This window comes from Leopardus geoffroyi, chromosome A1 (assembly GCF_018350155.1).
Source record: "Leopardus geoffroyi isolate Oge1 chromosome A1, O.geoffroyi_Oge1_pat1.0, whole genome shotgun sequence".
In the NCBI taxonomy this organism is placed as follows: Eukaryota; Metazoa; Chordata; class Mammalia; order Carnivora; family Felidae; genus Leopardus; species Leopardus geoffroyi.
The window spans coordinates 49,755,069-49,775,659 of NC_059326.1; the positions used below are offsets into that span (position 1 = coordinate 49,755,069).

General features: G+C 36.6%; 1 protein-coding gene across 12 annotated transcripts in view; it reads right to left on the minus strand.

Annotated features, from left to right (window-relative positions):
• Window positions 1-20,591, minus strand: part of TBC1D4 (TBC1 domain family member 4) — a 196,421-nt gene that overhangs the window by 22,373 nt on the left and 153,457 nt on the right. For 3 of the 12 annotated variants that reach the window (XM_045479298.1, XM_045479289.1, XM_045479387.1), the window contains exons 9-14: window positions 17,086-17,160; window positions 15,539-15,765; window positions 13,864-14,028; window positions 9,641-9,664; window positions 3,002-3,168; window positions 825-1,037 (exon numbers count right to left, since the gene is read on the minus strand). In XM_045479298.1, coding sequence (XP_045335254.1) covers window positions 825-1,037; window positions 3,002-3,168; window positions 9,641-9,664; window positions 13,864-14,028; window positions 15,539-15,765; window positions 17,086-17,160 — 871 coding nt within the window. The remainder of the gene's footprint in view (window positions 1-824; window positions 1,038-3,001; window positions 3,169-9,640; window positions 9,665-13,863; window positions 14,029-15,538; window positions 15,766-17,085; window positions 17,161-20,591) is intronic. The other 9 variants (XM_045479312.1, XM_045479306.1, XM_045479378.1 and 6 more) reach the window with 6 other exon arrangements.

Below are 20,591 nucleotides of genomic sequence, written 5' to 3' on the forward strand. Positions count from 1 at the left end.
ATCTTGTAAATCAAAGGACCCACTTAAGCTAAATCGTTCATTTTACACATGTGAAAAACAAGGCCCTTTTAGGTTAAGTGAACTGCCAAACATAGTAACATTAGTACATTTTTTGAGTTTTGGTCCCGTCTGCACATCTCCTTATGTGTGGTTCATAAGGAGGTAAATAACATCATTCTTTCGAAGTCTGGAAAACACATTCTAAAACACTTGTTCATAAACTAAGCAATAAAGCACCAGTAATACCACAGAAGCTATTGTAAATTATCCAATTATAAATTTAATGATTTGAAAATGATTTTTTTAAGTAGAAAGTATATAAAGCAATAACAAAAATTAGGAACTTTGATTTGATAACAGGTAATCAGATAGTTGAACTGGGTACAATACAAATAGAATTTATCTGAAATAGGCACATTTCCCTTATTATAAATGCAATTAGCCTAAAACGTGAAAATCAATTTCAAAAAGAATTTTTGAAATATTTTTCATGTTTAAGGGTTTTTTTTTAAGTAATGCACAATAATATTAGACTTTCAGTCACATCAAATACATGGATGCCACACTATGTACATTTTCTGTTACCCAAATACACTCTAAAGGTGTCTGATGTTTTAGCTATTAAACAAAAATGCAAATATTTTAAGCTGCACATTCCCATGTCATTGCAACCTCACAAAATAAAATGAAACAATTATAATCAGTAAAATCCTAGTCAAAGTGCATTTATACTCCTTGACTGAGTGTGGGGAAGATGGGGGTGGTTTTAACCTAAAGCTTTCAATTATAGTATCATATCATTTAGCCCTGATTGAATGGCTAACCTTCAAGTTTCTGGTTTTCTTTCTCCATTCGAAGCAACAAGATTTGTTGATGTATTGCTTTTCTCCACAAACTCCTCAGTTCTTCTGACTTCTTTCTTTCTTCAGCCTTCTCCGGATCATCATCTTCATCAGACATGAAAATAACCAGTGGTTCCTCCTCCATGGTTGGAGCAAGAGGGGACAGTGGCAGCAGCTCGTTCCTGTCCAGTCCATCTGCAGAGAAGAAAACAGTGAGAGGCATTCCTAAGCAGTAACCCAGACTACGGAAGCTTTCTCTAGAATTGATGTTCTCTCATCCTATCTTCCACCTTTAAAGCTTTTCACAAGGCCACTTTCCCAGTAACTGCATTTCTGGAACTAACAGCTTAAGTAAATTCACTAAACTAAATTCCCCTGCCAGATTTCCCTCTCGAGTTGAAACGAAAGCACATGTAATTTCTCTACTTCTTCTTTCTGCACACAATGACCTATAAGATAGGTGCTCTAAGATGAACTGGCAATCCCCAGAGCCCAACACTTCTGCAATTTATCTTTGTACATTCTCTGATTGTGCAAAACAAAAAGGTTACGTGAGTAGGTAATAGTGATCTCCTAAGGTCTCCATCTGCCATCAGACACAGTCAAGAGAAGAGCAGCTGAACAACGTGGGGCCTGTCTTGGCTCAGCACCTCCGCTCACTCCTGCAACATTCTCTTACCCAATTCCTGGAGCTCGCTCTCTCTCTCTGTTCCAGGCCATTCTTTGCACCTTTGCCAATTAGTTTCCTATTAACAAACATGACTATGTCTCTTAAAATATTTCAACAGTTGCTTATGCCCCAAAGCACAAAGTCCAAACTACTGCAAACAGCATATGGGCAGCTTCAGACTCCTGCCTCGTGTAAACTTCCCAACCTGTGTTTCCACCTCCCATCCTCTGCTCCCGTCATGCTGAATTTCTCACGATTCCCTAACCTGCGAAGTTCTCTCCTATGATGTCAGAGTTTTGCTAGTTTCACTTCCTGAAACATGCTTCTCCCAGCAATGAGTTTAAATGTAAATATCCAACATTCCTGTGAAGCTTTCTCTGGCCACCCTAGGCAGAGTTAATTTTTTCTCTAGTAATGTCAGTTTCTTATTTCTTTTTCTTTACTAACTGACCTCTGCCCTTACCCTTATTATTTATTTTCTTAATAAATAATTTTTAAAAATTTTACTCAAGAGCTCCTTTTCTAACTTCTTGAATTAAATACTTAGGTATATTTGAGTTTTGTCTTTCCTGATTTTAAAAATGCCCTTTAAATACAACTCAATGTTGATGTGTAGGGCTCTGAACATATTTTCTTCCTTCTAGTTTCTAGTAGTTTTCAGTTTCCAAACACATGAAACATTTTAGTTGTCTTCTAATTCTTGATTCCTTTTTTTTTTTTTGCACTGTAATCAGAGATTATGTGATTGTTTCATTAAAATAATGCCTTTGTGGCCAAGTACACAATTTTTTGGAATGTTCCATGTGCACTAAAAATGAATGAACTTTGCCTATGGGGGAGCAAGTTTCTGTATAAATATTAGATCAAGCTTGTTAAATTATATTTCTCAAATATTAACTATATATACCCTCCTTGTATTTAATTTTTAGAGAAAAATATGTTAAAATCTCCCATGAGAGCTACTGATGTATTTCTTCCCAACATTCTGTGAACTTCTATTTTCTAACTTTCAAGGCTATATAATTACGCATGTTGGCATAATTGATCATCATTTTTGTATCTCTGTTTATTGTTATAATTTACTTTGCCCCTTTGGATGTCTTTGCTTTAATTTCTAACAGGTCTCATATCTTTTGGTTGATATTTGTCTACTGTCTCTGTATCCATTTCTTAATCATTCAACATTTTGATGTCACTTTATGAGTGACCCTTGTAAAGGAGTAGGTTACTTTTCTAATAATAAAAAAAAAAATGTATGCTTTTCTAGCAGTATCTTAGTGCCCAGTTTGGGGAGTTCACTCATTCACTCATCAAGCATTTACTGAATGTCTACTACGTTCTAACGATAGCTGAGAAGTTCACCACCATGTCATATATGGAAACAGAAGTTATTTCTCCACTGAAATCACTCAAATCTCTTTGTACCCAAAGCACTGCATTCCATTCCCTAGTTTATGATACCGGTAAGGAGTAATTCTTTAGTGTGTACCACACAGACCCTGCTGCATTGCTGAGGGAGATTTGTTCATGGGAGAAGCAACCCTGAGGAAAATGCGCTGCCTCCAGGAGATTCGACGAGGGGTGACGGGAGTTCCTCCAGCGTTTAGGGACTCATTGCTGCAAGTAGACGAGGTCCTTTTTCTCCCCTCTCCATCACTGTGGAAAGCAAATAAATAAGTAACTTGTAAGGAGAAATGCACAGCACGGTTCTTCACAACCACACGGTAGCACAAGCCATTCACAAGTCCTGCCATGGGCAAGCACAAGCCTCAGGCAACAAAGAGCGATGCATCACTAGGCACACTGGTCATCCAGACCACAGCAGCCTGGGGAAAATGCAATCCAAGCCACAGCCCAGGCATGAGGAGCTCACCTGTTTCTACTCATTCCATAGTAGCCAACCATTTCAAGTCCTAACCCGAGGAAAAGATGAACGTATACAGAGGCACAGAGGCTGCTTAAGTAAGGAACTCGTGCTTTACTAAAAAATTAAAAAGTGCATTCTAAACAATGTAAATGTTCTGTAAGAGGCTCAAAAAGAGCTTCCCTTGTACTCTTACAGAATAGACTGATAAAGATAGCTTCTTATTGCCTGTGACTGTTGAGATCTGTCTACAAGTTGCTAGCCACCAATATGTGGATCATGGCAGAAAGTAACCCGAATAAAGGAGGAATGCTTAACCTTGGGATTATTATTAGGTAATATATTAAGAAAAGAACTGTGATCAATAAGACTGGCTAGGTTAAGATAAAAAATATTCAACATCTCTCTACAGGAGGATTTCACAGAGACTGTAATATACTGGTATGCACTATGACTTTCCGAAGAGTGAAGTAATGTATAGATATGCCCTAATCTATTTCAATCATTTGACCCCATAATCACCTTCCCCAATTTTGGAGGCAGGGAGGGGGCTTTGAGCATGTGACAGCTTTATACATTAGTGCTTTGTGAAACGAACATGTGGAAATGTGGGTCTGCTCTAAAACTTTCATTTCCTAGGAAAGAACATTCTAAGTCATGCTAGGCCTATCTGCAATAAAAGGTCATCCTGACTCAAACTCACTTCTGAGACGAATCACTTTAGCAGCTGGAATGCCATGCAATAATTGCTACTGTTAGTGGTGGTAACAGTACATTTCAAAGTCTCTGGGCTTTCCGGAAAAAATGATGAAGGTAACAGTATCTATGGCTAGTGATACCAACAAGTGAAGATCCAGGACTTTTAATGGAGTCCAAAAGAGTCAATGCTTAAGTCAGAAAGGAAATGTAGCTAGAAAATCCACCACCTGCCTCAGTGGTACTGAGGCCACCAAGAAGAGAGCAATTCAACACCTGCTTATCATATTTTTATTTATGTACCCATGGTCATCAGGTAATTCCGTTATCTCTAATCTTGACCTATCTTCCTGGAATGATTACTTCTAGATTAGCTAAACTAAGGTTAAGAAAAAGACATGCCTTCAGCTGTTGCACAGTTGGCAGTGTGATAGATTAGGATACTTCAGAAAGCAACAACACATATATCTCAGTACAGTCAAACCCCCTTTGTTAGATAAAATCACAACCCTAATATGTGTCCATGGTTCAAAACTCCTTGTAAAACTGAATAAATATGTTCACCTTCACTTCCGCTTTGGAAAGTATTAACTCAAGTATTTCCCTTTTAGAAACTATGATTCAAATGTTCTGCAAATAATAGTTATATCCTGATAAACACTCTTGAAGTACTCTGTATCTTCACTTTGGTAACACTATCTCACGAGCAGTTATTTGCTAAATGCCCAGTTAATGGACGTATTTCTAGCTTCTGGTATAATAACTGGCAAATAATAGCAAACATTAACTCAGAAGATTAAATGAAATGGACAAAAAAATCATGTGGGCTAGGCTAACATGTCAGGAATAACTAAAAGAACACCTTTTTAAAACCTATGTTGGTAGCATGACTTTTACGTCCTTTTTGGCAAAAAGCTCTAACAGCTCTGTTTCCCGAAAGTACAGACCGAGCTGTTGATGGCACTGGTACGTACTGACAACAGCAGCAGTGTTAGTAAACAGCGTAAGGCATTGTTTTTCCGAGTAAGTGCTGTTCCTGTCCTGCATAAAGGCGTCAAAATTTATAATTTAAGCCTAGAAAACTAAGTGAAAGACTTCTGTAAAGTATCTATTTCAATGCCTCATGGGGTAAGTGTTCAATAATTCCTCTTGACTATTTAGCAGCTCTGACAAACAAAACTACAATAAACTAACCCAAAGGATTCTGAAACTTTCATATTTTGATGGTGGAATTAAACTATCTTTTAAAAATCAGACTTGGGCCACACAGGTGGCTCAGTCAGTTAGGCATCCAACTTTAACTCAGGTCATGAACTCACAGTCCGTGGGTTCAAGCCCTGCGGTGAGCTGACAGTACAGAGCCTGCTTCGGATTCTGTGTCTCACTCTCTCTCTGCCCCTCCCCTGCTCATGCTCTGTCTCTGTCCCTCTCTCTCAAAAATAAATAAACATTAAAAAAATTTTTTTAAATCAAGTTCCAATTCGCCGTCAATGACATGTTGAATGTCTAGATAGTACTAAAAATAAAACTTAAAGTACTCCTAACAATTTCATTATTGTCTCTAAAATATGTGCTTTTGGGGGATTAGATTATAAAACAGGTCCATAAAGTACTCTCACATTAGCCTGCTACATATTTGAAAGTTTCATAACATCTAAAATTTTATATCCTATAATCTAAATAAATTGCCAAGTGACACATTTTCTTCCTATGTCTGGAATTGAATGGTCAGAATTGATAAGCCAAAAATTAGCAGTCAGAATATAAGATAATAATATACTGAAAAGCACTTACATAACAGACCACTGACCCCTTTATCTTGGTACTAAAAAAGGACATCCTAAAAAAGCTGGTTGGTGGCTGAGATAAGGAAAAGGCTGCCCTGCTTTATTTCATTCCAGAAGCCATATACCCAGAAGTCTGAGTCCAGATAAGGGCTCCAGCAGTCAGTGCATATATGCAACTTCCCACAGCTTGCCCTTTGATTTACCTACCATTGGTCAGCAATCTGACATTCCTACGGTGGTAACTGCATTGCCCTAATATTTAGCATTTTACAAGTAGGAACTCATTTTATCCTCACAGCAACCTTATGGGGTAGGTATTATTTCTATCTCCACTTTCAGTGAGAAAACTTTCTCTGGGTTGAAGAAGTCTAAGCAACTTGCCCACAGTTCCACAGATAATAAATGGAGAAGCCAGAATTCAAATCCAGGTGGTCCAGGATCCCAACAAAGGCACTACACTTCATCATGCCAATGTAAATCCTCTCCTCCTTAGTTCAGACAAAGCACTACTGGACCATAAAACTAAACCTGTCAGTATCCCCAGTGCCATGTGTATTTCTGGTGAAAAAAAAAAAATCAGTCTCTAACTGGCTTTAAGTCTCATGGTCAGTATTCCTCTTTCCATTTTTTAATGGCACAAAGTCATTTATTTCAGCAGAGAAATAACTTCAAAGTACTAAGTGTGCACTTATGTACATGTCTCACTTCTTCTTTGCTTTTGAAAGAACTCCATTCCAAAATGCAACTATTTCTTTAAATGGAAGGATCAAAAACAAAGCACATTAATATGGTGGACTATACATATATTGTATTATCTTTACATTTTTTTAAATGATAAAACAAATCAGAACCATTTCCTTATTTTTCCATGGTCTTTTCCCTCCTTCTTTTGCATTTTGGAATGTCAACATGTATAATAAAATTGCTTCCAAAGTGACATATTCAGGAAAAGTATTTTGTGCCAGAATTACCTCTATTGAAAATTTATGAAATTAAAAAATGAATAACTAGGAAGGAAATACAATGTGGTGAATTCCCAATTATTTTTATATTGGTGTATTCTATATAGATTTCCTATTACCAGTCACCAGTTAATTAAGAACCACAATCCAAAAGGCACAAATGAGAGCTTTATAAGAAGAGAAAATATTCTATCATATTCTGTAGGCTGGGAGGCACTTCCAAGTCCTTCTGGACACAGCATCAAATCCAAAGCTATGGATATGATATGAATGCTCCCACAAAGCTCCAAGATAACTTTTTAATACATCTTTGGCCAAGCAGTTAGAACCTTTACCACCCTGACTTTTTAAATTAACATTATACTTCTTGTGTTAACACAGAATTTTTAATGGATATTTGTCTGCTTTAGTAACAATTAATTTGCTGGATATTGTAAAAAATGGAGGTGTTTTAGTGATCACTCATAGGGACTCAATGTTAAGGTTGCAGTCATGTTTTATTCCACCTCCCCCCACCCCCACCACCAGGCAGCATAGATACATTGTTCACAAAGCTAATATGTGGAATTTAAGAAACAACAAAAGTGAATACAGGGTAAGGGGCAGGGGGGGGGGGGGGAGAGGAGAGAGGGAAACAAACCACAGGAGACTCTTCTCTATAGAGAACAAATTGAGGGTTGATGGAGGGAGGTAGTTGGGTGATGAGTATTAAGGAGGGCACTTGTGACGAGCACTGGGTGTTGTATATAAATGCTGAATCACTGAATTATACTCCTGAAACCAATATTGCAGTGTATGTTAACAAAATAAAACTAAAAAACAAAAACAAAAACAAAAACCCCAAAAGGTGTTTTTCTGCTTAGCAGCAAACTGCCCCTCATCCTCCAGCCCCTGGGCACCCATCTAAAACGAGTAGCATCATAAAGGCCAAATAAATGACTAATACTGATTAAAGCTATATCTAAATCACAATGTTTTACAATTCAAGATAGAAACAAGACTTGATTAATGTGCTATAGCACCTATTTCACAGAAATCTGAAAAAGTGTTCTCTTTGTAAATGCCTCAGGAAAGACTCGCGGAACAACATAGTGATGAAACTTAAGCTTTTCCCACAGGATCCAAAGTATAATTTACACATAACTGCATCAGGTACACTAATAGTTTATGTAAGTCCTGACTTTCAACTAGGTACAATCCTATCATTCTTTGGAAAATCTTTACTAATTAAATAAAACTGATATTGAACTATTCTAGTGGAAAGCAATATATAGCATGTGAGCTATGAGTCGGAGATAGATTAATCAGTGGAACAATGTGTAAAAGAAAAAGAAACAATGAGAAAAACAAGGAGTTTTATTTCCTAAGCTCTACTTTGAATATACATTTTTAAAAGATTAAGTTCTTTACACTGGAATTTAAAGTATCTCTGGGTGGCTAGCTCATTTGCTTACTCACATCCCTAAAACCTAAGATTAAGGAAATAATACAAAACAAGATATAAAACATCCCCAGGGCTCAATCTAACCATATGTAAAATAAGGAAAGTCCAGGCCAAATGATCTCTAAGGTAATAAACACACCTGTTTTTATGACTGTAGAACCTAGAAGGACACACAGTAAAACTAACACTTCCATTAGGCTTTTATTTTCTTTTTTTTTTTTTAATTTTTTTTTTCAATGTTTATTTATTTTTGGGACAGAGAGAGACAGAGCATGAACGGGGGAGGGGCAGAGAGAGAGGGAGACACAGAATCGGAAACAGGCTCCAGGCTCTGAGCCATCAGCCCAGAGCCAGACGCGGGGCTCGAACTCACGGACCGCGAGATCGTGACCTGGCTGAAGTCGGACGCTTAACCGACTGCGCCACCCAGGCGCCCCACCATTCGGCTTTTAAAAGTAGGTAAGAGTCTTACACCCAACCATTAAAAAGTGTCAATCAATTACAAGTCTCAAACAAAAAGTCATTTTTTATCTTATCAATGTGTCCCAAATGATTTCCTTTTTTCTCCTTTCTTTTCTCCTTTTTTTTTTCATTCTAGTCCAATCTTTAACACTGTCTTCACTGAAGCTCGAAAGAAATCCAAATGTTAGTGGCTCCAAACAGAAAGATGGGCATGTCTGTTTTTCACGGGATTCCTGATACAAACTAAGTATAGAACCTAAAACAAAGCCAAGAATAATTACTTCCAGTTAAGTTGTACAGCAATAATTTTGGATGTTTACCACAAAAAGCATGCGAGTTGAGAGGAAGAGATATCACTACAGATGTGGTCAGACTTCCATAATAAGGAAGTAGGTGTTTTCCTGTGTCCAGACCAGTGTGAGGTTTGACAGGCCTCAGCAGTGTCTCAAAGTAACCAACTTATCAAGAATTAAGGTGAATAGAAACAGATTAACAATCCTCTTTGGGTGAAAACTAGATTAAATTTTATGACCTTGTTTCTTTTAGGATGCTCATTTCTGCATCTTCTTGAAATAAACTCCTTATATGTACATACATACCTCCAAATGAGCAAATTCATGTCTATTAATTCAAAATTAAAATCAGGCTTTGCTTGAAGGCCACGGCACAGTACTAAGGAATTGTCAGCACGGAATAGAGTAGAAACAGGATTTCTGTTTGCAATCAACATTTTATATGATTATTTGTGATCTTTGATTACACCAGGCATCACATTTTCCCTACGACAGAACCCCATAGCACCAGAATGTTGGCATGCATTCAGGAGACAGCCAAACTGTTTTTTAACTGACAGTGATATTCAGGTGGAAGAATTTATGAATTTTTATAAGAACATATTTAGACCTCTAATCACCTTGATTCTGAAGCAGTGTCCTGTCTAGTCCAACAGGAAAAGAAGGAATGACATTAGCATACAGAGAGAGATATATGACCAAAATCAGGATTTTAGAATAAAAAGGCATTTCCATTAGTCATCAATAAAGCATAAAGTTATTTCAATAATGAATTGTGAATGATAATACTATTTTTATCAGTGAACACAAGAGAACTATGTGGAACCAAAATTGTACTAAAGTACTTCAGCAAAAATCTTATTTTCTCACTGAAAAGTCTTATCAGTGAATAGAAGTAATGACTATCATTTTACTTTTGACCAATTAACTTCAATATAAATGTTTTCTTGGTTAAAGGCTTAAATGCTGAGAAAAAATTATAAGGAGTGACAAAGATTCCTATTGATAGAAAGGATGTATCATATTTGATAAATATTATATAAATGTACTATATCATCACAGTTATGGTTCAGCTACTAAACAATGAAATGACATTAAATTTTTAAAAATTAATTCAAGGCAAAACAAAACATATGCTTATTCCCTTTATCATTTCAAGGCTGTGCAGATAAACCTACTAATCAATAAACCATATCAAAAATATCTTGATTCCTTTTTCTCAGCCTACTTAAAAACAGTAACCTGACATGTTTTTAATAATTCAGAATAGAGGTCCTAGAGAAGGATGCCTAATCTGAGTTTCAAATTTTCAATTTAATAGGCTTTTTAAGAAGTAGTATATATTAGCCTATATGCTAACATACTCTGTACCTTATTTGACTGTGCATATTTAGAGATTCACTCTATACAACTAATAAGATGCGAGGTACTCAAGTGAAAAGAAAATTGTAATTCATAGTATTCTGAACCTCATTCCTCTCAATATTCTGAATAGTTCCAGATATTACGGTAATTGTGTGTGCTTCATGTTCTCTCTGAAAGGCGTGATGAGAAATGTAGATTCAGAAATCACTGAATTAAAACCATGCTCTTGAATATCCTCATTCTTAGGAAATACATATTAAAGTATGCAGAGTATTGATGTATGAATGGAAGTAACCTATTTACAAATGACTTAGAATAAAGAAATATATACTCATATATGCACGTGTGTGTGTACACATATACATATAATATGTGAATAAACAGAAGGAATGATAAAGAAAATGTGGAAATTTTAAAAAAATTGATGAATCTGGATAAAAGGTTTTCAGGAGTTCTCCATATTATTTTTCCAAATTTTCTTTAACTCTGAAATTATTTCAAAATACAAATTGAAAAAAAAACCCTGTCCCAGATTGTAACTAGTAATTTATGTCTAAGTGACTTACTAGTTGAAATAAACCTATTAATAGTGAATATTGTCCAACAATTTTACTACTGTGTACATAGTCCTCAATAATGGACAGATATGCTAATATCCAGGACAACTAATAATATCCAGGATAGCACTCTTTTAATGACCCAAAACTAGAAACAACCCACATATTAAGTGGAATACTATACAGCAATACAAAATAAATGAACTGAACTACACATAAAATGGGGATGAATCTCATAAAGTAATGTGCAATGAAAGAAGCCAGAGTAAAAGAATGTATGCTGTACCATTCCATTTATATAGAGTTCAAAACCAGGCAAATATGAACAATGGTATTAGTGATCAGGGGGAAGGGAAGTGATTGGGTGGGAAGAGGAGAAGAACCGTGAGAGTACTGATAGCATTCCATTTATTGAGAGGTAGTGACATGGGAGCATTCACTCCGTGACAATCCACTGAGTTGTATGCTCAGGGCTGGGGTACTTGCCTTTTTTTTTTTTTTTTTAAGTTTATTTATTTTGAGAGAGCAAAAGAGAGAGAGAAAGAGAGAGTGCACACACGAGTCGGGGAGGGGTGGAGAGAGAATGCCAAGCAGGCTCTGAGCTGACACAGAACAAAGCCTGACTCGGGGCTCAAACTCACTAATTGTGAGATCATGACCTGAGCTGAAATCAGGAGTCAGACACTTAACTGACTGGGCCACCCAGGCAGCCCTGATTGTTATACTTTTCTATAAAAATAAAAATTTTAAGTCTCTTTTTGGCCTGCTGGGTCTATGCTGGTCAAATTACCAAAAAACAAACAAAAAAAAACTGTACAGAAAGTACAGAAAAATGTACAAGAAAGTGCTCTCTGATTTTTTCGCTATTCTTAGAGCCAAGAAAATATTACAAAGTACAGAAAACGGGATTATTTTTAATGATCCTACAAATTTAAAAGTTCTCCATATGTTTAAATATATCACTTCAAGTAAGATAGCTACAAAAAGTGAAAATTTTCAATGCAAAACTAAATACACTTACCCTCTGACTTTAATATCCTTCTTTAGAATGAGATACAGAGGACTAGGAAGCTTTGAGCAAGAATAATGCACACACTTAAGCAAAACTACTGAAGACAGATATGTAACACACTACAATATAAATAATCTAAAAAAAAAAAAAAGCCACTGTTTTGGCATTCTGCATTCTGTTCACAGCTAACCTTTGACCTTCTCAATGATTTTTCCTAATTGTCACTTTTGGGCAGGGTTCTGTTTCCAGAAGAAAACTAGGATTGCCCAGATGCTCACTTTAACTAACATAACAATAAGAAACTGCCAGTACGTTTCATTCAAAGTGCTGTACTCTTATTAATAGGTAGTACTATAGACATAAGGCAAACTGATATTTTTATATGTGTACATTCTTGGTTCTCTCAATTCATGGCATATTCCATATATACTACACTGTTTTTTGTAGCTAATTTCTTTTCAATCTTCTCCCATAAGGTTGTCCCTGAAAAATCCCTTATTTACTTTTTTATATTTATTTTTTAAGTAATCTCTACCCCCAAAGTGGGACTCAAACTCCCAACCCCAAGATTTAAGAGTTGAATGCTCTACCAAGTGAGTCAGCCAAGTGCCCCCTTGAAAAGCCCTTTAAAATCAGTTCTTCATTCATTTTCTTCACTAGAAACTCAATGTATGAACATGACTTTGTACTAATTCAGAGGAAGTTCAGATTCAAAATTTTTTAAATCCAGTATTAATTATCTTTCTTAGAGTGAAGATAATTGGCACACATAGACAAAAGATACTCAGAGATCATTCAAAAATTAGTCTAATTTAACCAGTTGCTGAAGGTTACCTAGTTAAATGCTAACTTTTGGGATTTCCTAAGTCTAAAAGAAATGGGGCCAAAAAGAAAATCTTAGTGACACACAGGCTGGTTACAACAGGTATTCCTCTCCTTGACTGCAAGAATTGTCAAATATCAAATGACTAGGAACAACCCAAGTCTATCAGCAAGACAGTGGATAAACTGTAGTGTATTAAATGGAATACTATACAGCAAAAAAAAAAAAGAATGAGTCAAGCAAGCTACACCGAAGACTGGAATGAATATCACAAACTTCTAAGCCAGCAACAATCCCTTTAGAAGAATTCCCAAGCTAACGCAACACTTTCCGAAGGCTATCGATATCCCACTAATAATTTGAATAATCAGTAAGATGTCATAATTTTAAATTTTTTAAAAAGGCAATTCTCCAAAAATCACTACATTTAATTTTGTGTACTTAAAAGCACAAAGATTTTAAAAGCTATACATTTTCAATACTGAGAACAAAACAAAATCAGATAACTACAAGACTCAAGAAATCCTTCATGCTATCTGAAAGAGTTGACATCAACATGATCCTGTACCCATTATGTATTTTACACTGAGTTTTAGAGAAGTAAATCTATGTCATAGAAAAATCAAAGAAATGCCTAGGAAATATTCTATATACTTAGAAACTAAAGATATATTTATCTATCACGTTAGTACAGTTGGCTTATGGATTCCATATCATATGTCCAAAGAGGCTAAGAAGAAAAAGCACAATCGGAGGAGATTTGCTTAGTATGTATTAGCACCAGGTCTTGTTGCAAACAGTACAAAGCTTAGACTCTGGAGCGTACAGCAAAGAAATACACAGTACAAAAAGATATAATTCAAAAAGTTAGATGACCGTGTTATTAAAGGCTTTGAAACACTGGTTTTAAAAGTTTTCTTGATAAAATTCATTGGAATTGAAGCAACTATATTAGAAATGGATTAGAACAAGCACAACATATGGATGCATAAATGTCACTCCAAAATTAATGAGCCACTTTTTAGTAACATATCAGCATATCACTGCAGAAAATTTTGCTTTGCAAACAGAGGACACTGATCTCACCTGATTTCATTTTCATACTGTGGGGACAGTCTACCTGAATTCTGGTAAAAGCTTTTCAGGAAAGAGGGGGCAGTGAAGGAAGGGGCAGAGAAGGAAGTGTGAAGACTTGGAAGACTGGAGGAAGAATTACTCTCCTTGGGCATGCGCCGAACTGATGGAAGAATGCTGAGTACAGAAAACACAGCAAATTTGTCTTAATTTATATTTCGGCAAAATCTTCATTCACTATGAAAAAGCATATAAACAGGTTCTTGCTATTAATTCAATCTTGCCTTTCAAAGCTCAGGGCTGGATCTTCTATGGAAAAAAGGAAACATGCAGTTGTCTGTTGAGATGACCATGACCTTGCTCACTCCTCACAAACTTAATTCCTCACCTGTGCAGCATGTCCAACCATACGTGTTTGTCTCTAAAACATTCTTAACAGTTTTAGGACAAACAGAGTTTATTTTTATGTGCAAAAGATACTTCAAGGGAAAAAAAAGTAGGAAAGCAGAAATAATTACAGGAAACAAGTTCCTGTAAATGATTATCAGTAGTTCAAAGACTTAACTATTTTAAGTCTAAAATAATCTTTTAAATTCTTGATAATTTTTCCCGGAAAAAAGAGACTTCGTGCCTTGTGTAAATATAAATGAAGCAGTCATTTTTTTTTTAAATCTTGATATACACATGAATTGTAAATCTTTTTTAGAAAAGAAAATCTGAGAAAAATTAACTCTATTACTCTATTTTCATATATCCTAAGTATCTACCTTATTTTTAAGTACCAAATCAGTCAAAAAACAACACTGAAGATAAAACAGTATCCTTAAACTTAATGCTGATAACTCTGATAACAACTAATATAAAAATTCCTTTTACTTAGAGTTCTGGGTTGTTGTTTTGTTTTTCCCCAACTGGGATCACTATCAGACTCACAGGCAAACTAGAGAAACAAAATTAATTCTAGGATTTAAATTCTGACATGTGCTACACAGGAAGATGTGAAAGCACTCTACAATTCTGAGTTTACCTCCTTTATTATATATTACCAAACGCCAAACAATTTTGTTGAATTATTTTTTAAATACCATATAAGATAATTTCTAATGGACACTCCTATCAATTATTATATATGTATTCTTCTTTACAGATATCACTTTATTCTAGATAAAAATTTTTAATAACTTTCATTTTTGGCTTTAATTTATTATAAAGTGTAGCTAAATTTTATGTCATGTAGGAAGATAGCTTAGGTGATTTTTTTAACCCTTGTATTTTATTATAGGCTAACAGGAAGTTCTACCTCTATGTACATTATTTTCAAATTTGCTGATTATGTTTCAGTAGAGTGGTCCTCAAGAAAACACTGAGTAAAATGTGTTGTCACCAAGTTTTTCAGACAAAATAAGTGTGTAATATCTTGTATTCTCCATTTTTCTGGGAAGAAAAAAACAAAAAAACAAAAAACTGTTTCTGTCCAAAATGCTTTAACTCTTCTCTTGGAGTGTACCTTAAACCCTGCCTTGTTTCTTTTAGTAACTGAAGTTTTTTACAATTCAACTTATTTTTCTGGTCTTTCTAAAAGCGAACTGTTGGCAGCATGAAGTCACAACAAATCTTAACTGCACAGTGATCATAACAGGTGACAGGAGAATTTCATTTCACTTTCCAGAAAGAGTGTTGGACTCACCTGCACTGTTCGCTGGAGCTCTGCCTCAGAAGAGGGGAGCGAACACCGTGAGCTCTCCCATCCTGTAAATTCAGCTTTCTCTTTGTGCTTGAAGGTGGGTGGCTGAACGTGTGTGCCCGTCTTCGAAACTGTGGGGAGTCAGAATCCTCTTCAGGGAATGTCTGCCAAGCTGAGGACAGTGGGGAGGCTGGTGGTGTCCCTGGTGGAGAGTCTCCCGGTGAATAGTCCTGCAAAGCAAGCAGAAGTGAGGTCTTTCTTTCCTACATGGATCATGGCAGACCTGCTTCAGCACACAGCTCAAAAGTGACAGGGAGCCTCTTCTTCCTCCTGAGTCATGACAAAACTTTTTTTTTTTTTTTCACTCAATCCATGCTGAAGGCTAATCAGTATCACCACAACCCATTTCTTCAGATAAGCAGCTGTAACACAGCATCCGTCAAGATAGGCAGAAAGAGAAAGGAATGATAAGAAAAAGTATTCTTTCTCCTAACACTTTGTGGTAAAATGCTATAGCTGCTGTACTTTTCTCATTGTTGCCAGAAAGATGAAAAGGGATCATGACCAAAAAAGGGTGGAGTCTGGATTTACATATCTACTGATTTCCGTGACATATCGCCTGCATGCTTCCTGTACTGTCAAAACAATATCGTGATGCCTGAGTATCCAAGTTTCATAGCAAAGCCTTCAGGAAAATAAAATAAAGCCTGTTCAGTATCTTCATTCACTGTGAATATTTCTATCCAATGACAAGTTCCCTGAGGTAAAATTTTTTTAAAAAACATGAAAAACAGGAAATGAATGAAAAGTGAGCTATGCCGGAATGCCTCTCCTATTGCATGGGTGGACATCATAAATCTTTCAATTTAGACAGGTATGCTGTTTATACTTTCCAAAACAGGCACCACTGTAGAAATGTTTAGCTTGATAAACACGGGTTAGGGTTAAGACGCTCATAGTGAAACCAAATCCCCACTTCTATCAACACAAAGTTCAGTAAAAATATTTTAATATTTTCCATTTAAAATAGGTTGAATATACCTCGGGTGACATATTGCCTGATACCTACTGAGAACTATCTAGGAGATAACGAGGAATCTAATGTTACAGTTAAAAAAAAAATGGGGGGAGCAGTAACATGACAGAACAAAAGATAAAAAGATCACCATACAAGTGCAATAATTAGATGACTTATTTTTCTGTGGCTTTGGATCAAAAGTTGCTCAAATACTGTGTTCCCAAGCATACCATCTCCAAAACAGCAAAGAGCCTGACAGAGCACCATTAGCCTGGAATAGGTGTTCTGTGCTAACATGAGAAAGCTGCAGTGGAAGAGAGCAACGTAATAACATCTATAACCTTCTTACTTTAAATAACAGTATTTTTCATTTATTTTAACATTAATCTAATATTTTAAATTTAATCGTAACAATAACATTTGTTAAAGTCACAAACGACTCATCACAAAACAACTAAGCGATACTGCCATATCAGTGCTGGTTTTTGCCAAGTTGCAATCAGCAGTAAAAACAGGAGCTCAGACGAGATACCTTCTCTGAAGCAAGACTGTTGGACCGTTCAAAGCTATCCATACTTCCAAGCCGGCCTCTCATTCTGTTAGCTCCCTGAGTGAAGAGAATATAATTCAGTTGTTCACGCAGTTTGAATTTTTACTTTAAAAACCATAAAAGGCAGTTGCCTCTTTATACTAGCATTGAACTGATCCTTTTATGTTTCGCTCAGATTCATTGGCAGTATTAACAGCCTTGCCTGCACAGTAAACAGAACTTATACACAACCTATTTGCACTGCTTCTAAATCAGTCATTGGATAACTAGATACTCTGATCAAGGTTTTTATTTTGTTTTTATTTTATTTTTTTATTTTTATTTTTTTATTTTATTTTTGGGACAGAGAGAGACAGAGCATGAACGGGGGAGGGGCAGAGAGAGAGGGAGACACAGAATCGGAAACAGGCTCCAGGCTCTGAGCCATCAGCCCAGAGCCCGACGCGGGGCTCGAACTCATGGACCGCGAGATCGTGACCTGGCTGAAGTCGGACGCTTAACTGACTGTGCCACCCAGGCACCCCTGATCAAGGTTTTTAAAGTTACTCTGGTTACAAGGTTAAACATTCTTCATCCATAAGATCAGGAAAACCCCTTAAGATCAGAGACAGCCCCATTCACTTTATGTCTCATACAGATAAACATAACCGTGGAAGGCAGAACACAACAAACCACAACAGTTATAAAGAAAAAGGTAAAAAAAAAAAGGGGGGGGGGGTGTTGCGCCTAGGTGGCTCAATCGGTTAAACATCTGACTTCTACTCAGGTCATGATCCCATGGTTTGTGAGTTCAAGCCACACATCAGGCTCTCTGCTGTCAGCATGGAGCCTGCTTCACATCCTCTGTCTCCCTCTCTTTCTCTCCTCCCCCCTCCCTAGCTCTCTCTTTCAAAAATAAACATTAAAAAAAAAAGTTTCAAAACATCCACCCTCCACAACACCTAGATTACAAACAACATAGTTCACATTATAGGATTATAATAAACAAGTTTTTAAAAACTCCATTGGAGGGCTGCCTGGTGGCTCAGTTGGCTAACTGTTCAACTCTTGATTTCAGCTCGGGTCATGATCTCACGGTTCATGGGTTCAAACCTCGCATCGGACTCTGCACTAACTGTGTGGGGCCTGCTTGGGATTCTCTCTCCCTCTTTCTCTTAAAAATGAGCTAAGGAATGCAAATTACAAACAACTGCATCGTAAAATGTATAGATTCAGCTTCATTCATTCTTCCATATGAAAACTACGTCAATAAAACATTTCTCTCTAGAAATGCTAGACTATCCGTCAGTCTGCTTCAAGACAGGTGAACTGGTTTTTGTGGGGTTTCTTTGTTTTTTGTTTTTGTTTTGTTTTTTTTGTAGTTGTTTGGTATGGATTTCATAGATGATCTAAGAAAGAGGAACTGAAGAGATCATCTCATCTATTACATATTCTACTGTGATTACAACTACTATCTTGTACAATCTCTTTTTCATGTAGTCAACAAGTGCCTCAGCAGTTACTAGTTTATTATGAAAGTCAACAACAGAACTCAGTATGGCCAAACACCACATAATCCATCAACTGCCATTTTTTTTTTTCTTTCTCTTTGAGCTACCCATTATAGAAACCTCTGCCTTTTTACCTTACTCTGGACAGGTTGCAATTTAGACTTGCCAGTATTTTCCTTTACTATCAACCTAGACATTTCTTTTAATACTACCCTATGTTGAAATGTGTCTGTGATCTTATGTCTTCCTCTTTTTTACTTCCTCATTTTGGTGGAGTGCATACTCCAGGTGCCTTCTGAGAAAGGGAGACTGGGGTATTTTCTCGTTCTGTAACTCCTACCACTCGGCATTTGGATCTTCAGACTGATCCTTTTTTCACCTTGTCCTCCTATTCTCCATTTCCAAGAAACAGAGTTTCTTGGAAAAGTTTTCCAACTCAAGCTTCCAAGACTTCTGTTGAATTTTTCTTTGGATGTCTACTACCAGAAAGTTTTAACAGTTCTTTCTTGTTCACCCAACTGGCTGCTGATTCAATTGTTCACTCAGGTGACTCTTGTTCTCTCTCAACTGACTCGTTTATATGTATGGTATCCTACACCTGGTTTCATGGAAGCAATACTTATTCTTATCTACGTATATCAATTATAGTTTTCTATTTCTGTTGGCACCTAAATAACAATCATATCAACAGTAAAATTGATGGCTACATAAAATATCAGTGAGTACCTATCACCTTCTATATACTATGTTGAGCATTTTATAGTGCATTATCTCATTTAATCCTCACAGAGTCTCCAAGGTGGATATAGTTACTTAGCTCAACTTTACAGTTAAGGAGACTGAAGTTCTGATTACGTTGCCAAAGTTTACACTGCTAGTTCAAGGACTGGGCAGCAATTTGAACCCAAGAATTTCAACTTAGCAGTAGAACTCTTGAGCTCATATTCACTGTTATCTCCTGTAAACAGAACTTGGTGAAAAGTGGAATTGCTAATAAAACTAAGCAGCCTACACTGGTAATTTTTCAAATGTCCTGCAAAGAACCTGATCAAGGTTCTTTCAGTTCTTCAGTTCTATGCCTAACAATAGACACTTCCAGTAATAAACTATATTTGTGGCGGATCAATGGTTTGGTTCATGTGCGTGGCCAAGAGGAAACTATTGTGAGGACCAGGTTGTTTTTCCCATTATTTTTTAGCTGCTACTTCCAGGCCAACCTCCCTGCTTATCTTAAACAGGTTATTTGGTCACAATAAGGAGACTGGTCAGACAGGTATCAAGTCATTTCCATTATTAGAAAAACACTTAAATCACACATTTTAGTCATAGCAGTGTTTTATCCATGTGTTTTGTGTGTGTGTGTGCGGACACAAAGAAAAACAAATATACTTTAAAATTATACTCTAGGGGTGCCTGGGTGGCGCAGTCGGTTAAGCGTCTGACTTCAGCCAGGTCACGATCTCACGGTCCGTGAGTTGGAGCCCCTCGTCAGGCTCTGGGCTGATGGCTCAGAGCCTGGAGCCTGTTTCCGATTCTGTGTCTCCCTCTCTCTCTGCCCCTCCCCCATTCATGCTCTGTCTCTCTCTGTCCCAAAAAATAAATAAACGTTGAAAAAAATAAATAAAATAAAATAAAATAAAATACTCTAGGGGCACGTGGGTGGCTCCGCTGGTTAAATATCAAGCTCGTGATTTTGGCTCAGGTCATGATCTCAGGGTTCATGAGTTTGAGCCCTGTGTGAGGCTCTGCGCTGACAGTGCAGATCTTACCTGGGATTCTCTGTCTCTCTCTCCCCCTCTCTGCCCCTCCTCTGTTTGTACGCACACACTTGCCCCCTATCGCTCTCTTTCTATCTCAAAAATAAATAATTTTAAAATAAATAAATAAATAAATAAATAAATAAATAAAATTATGCTCTATCGTGGTCATTAATTCACATATTTCAACAAGGAAGGACAATGGATAGTACTCTGAGGGAAGCATAAAATGAGAACTCTT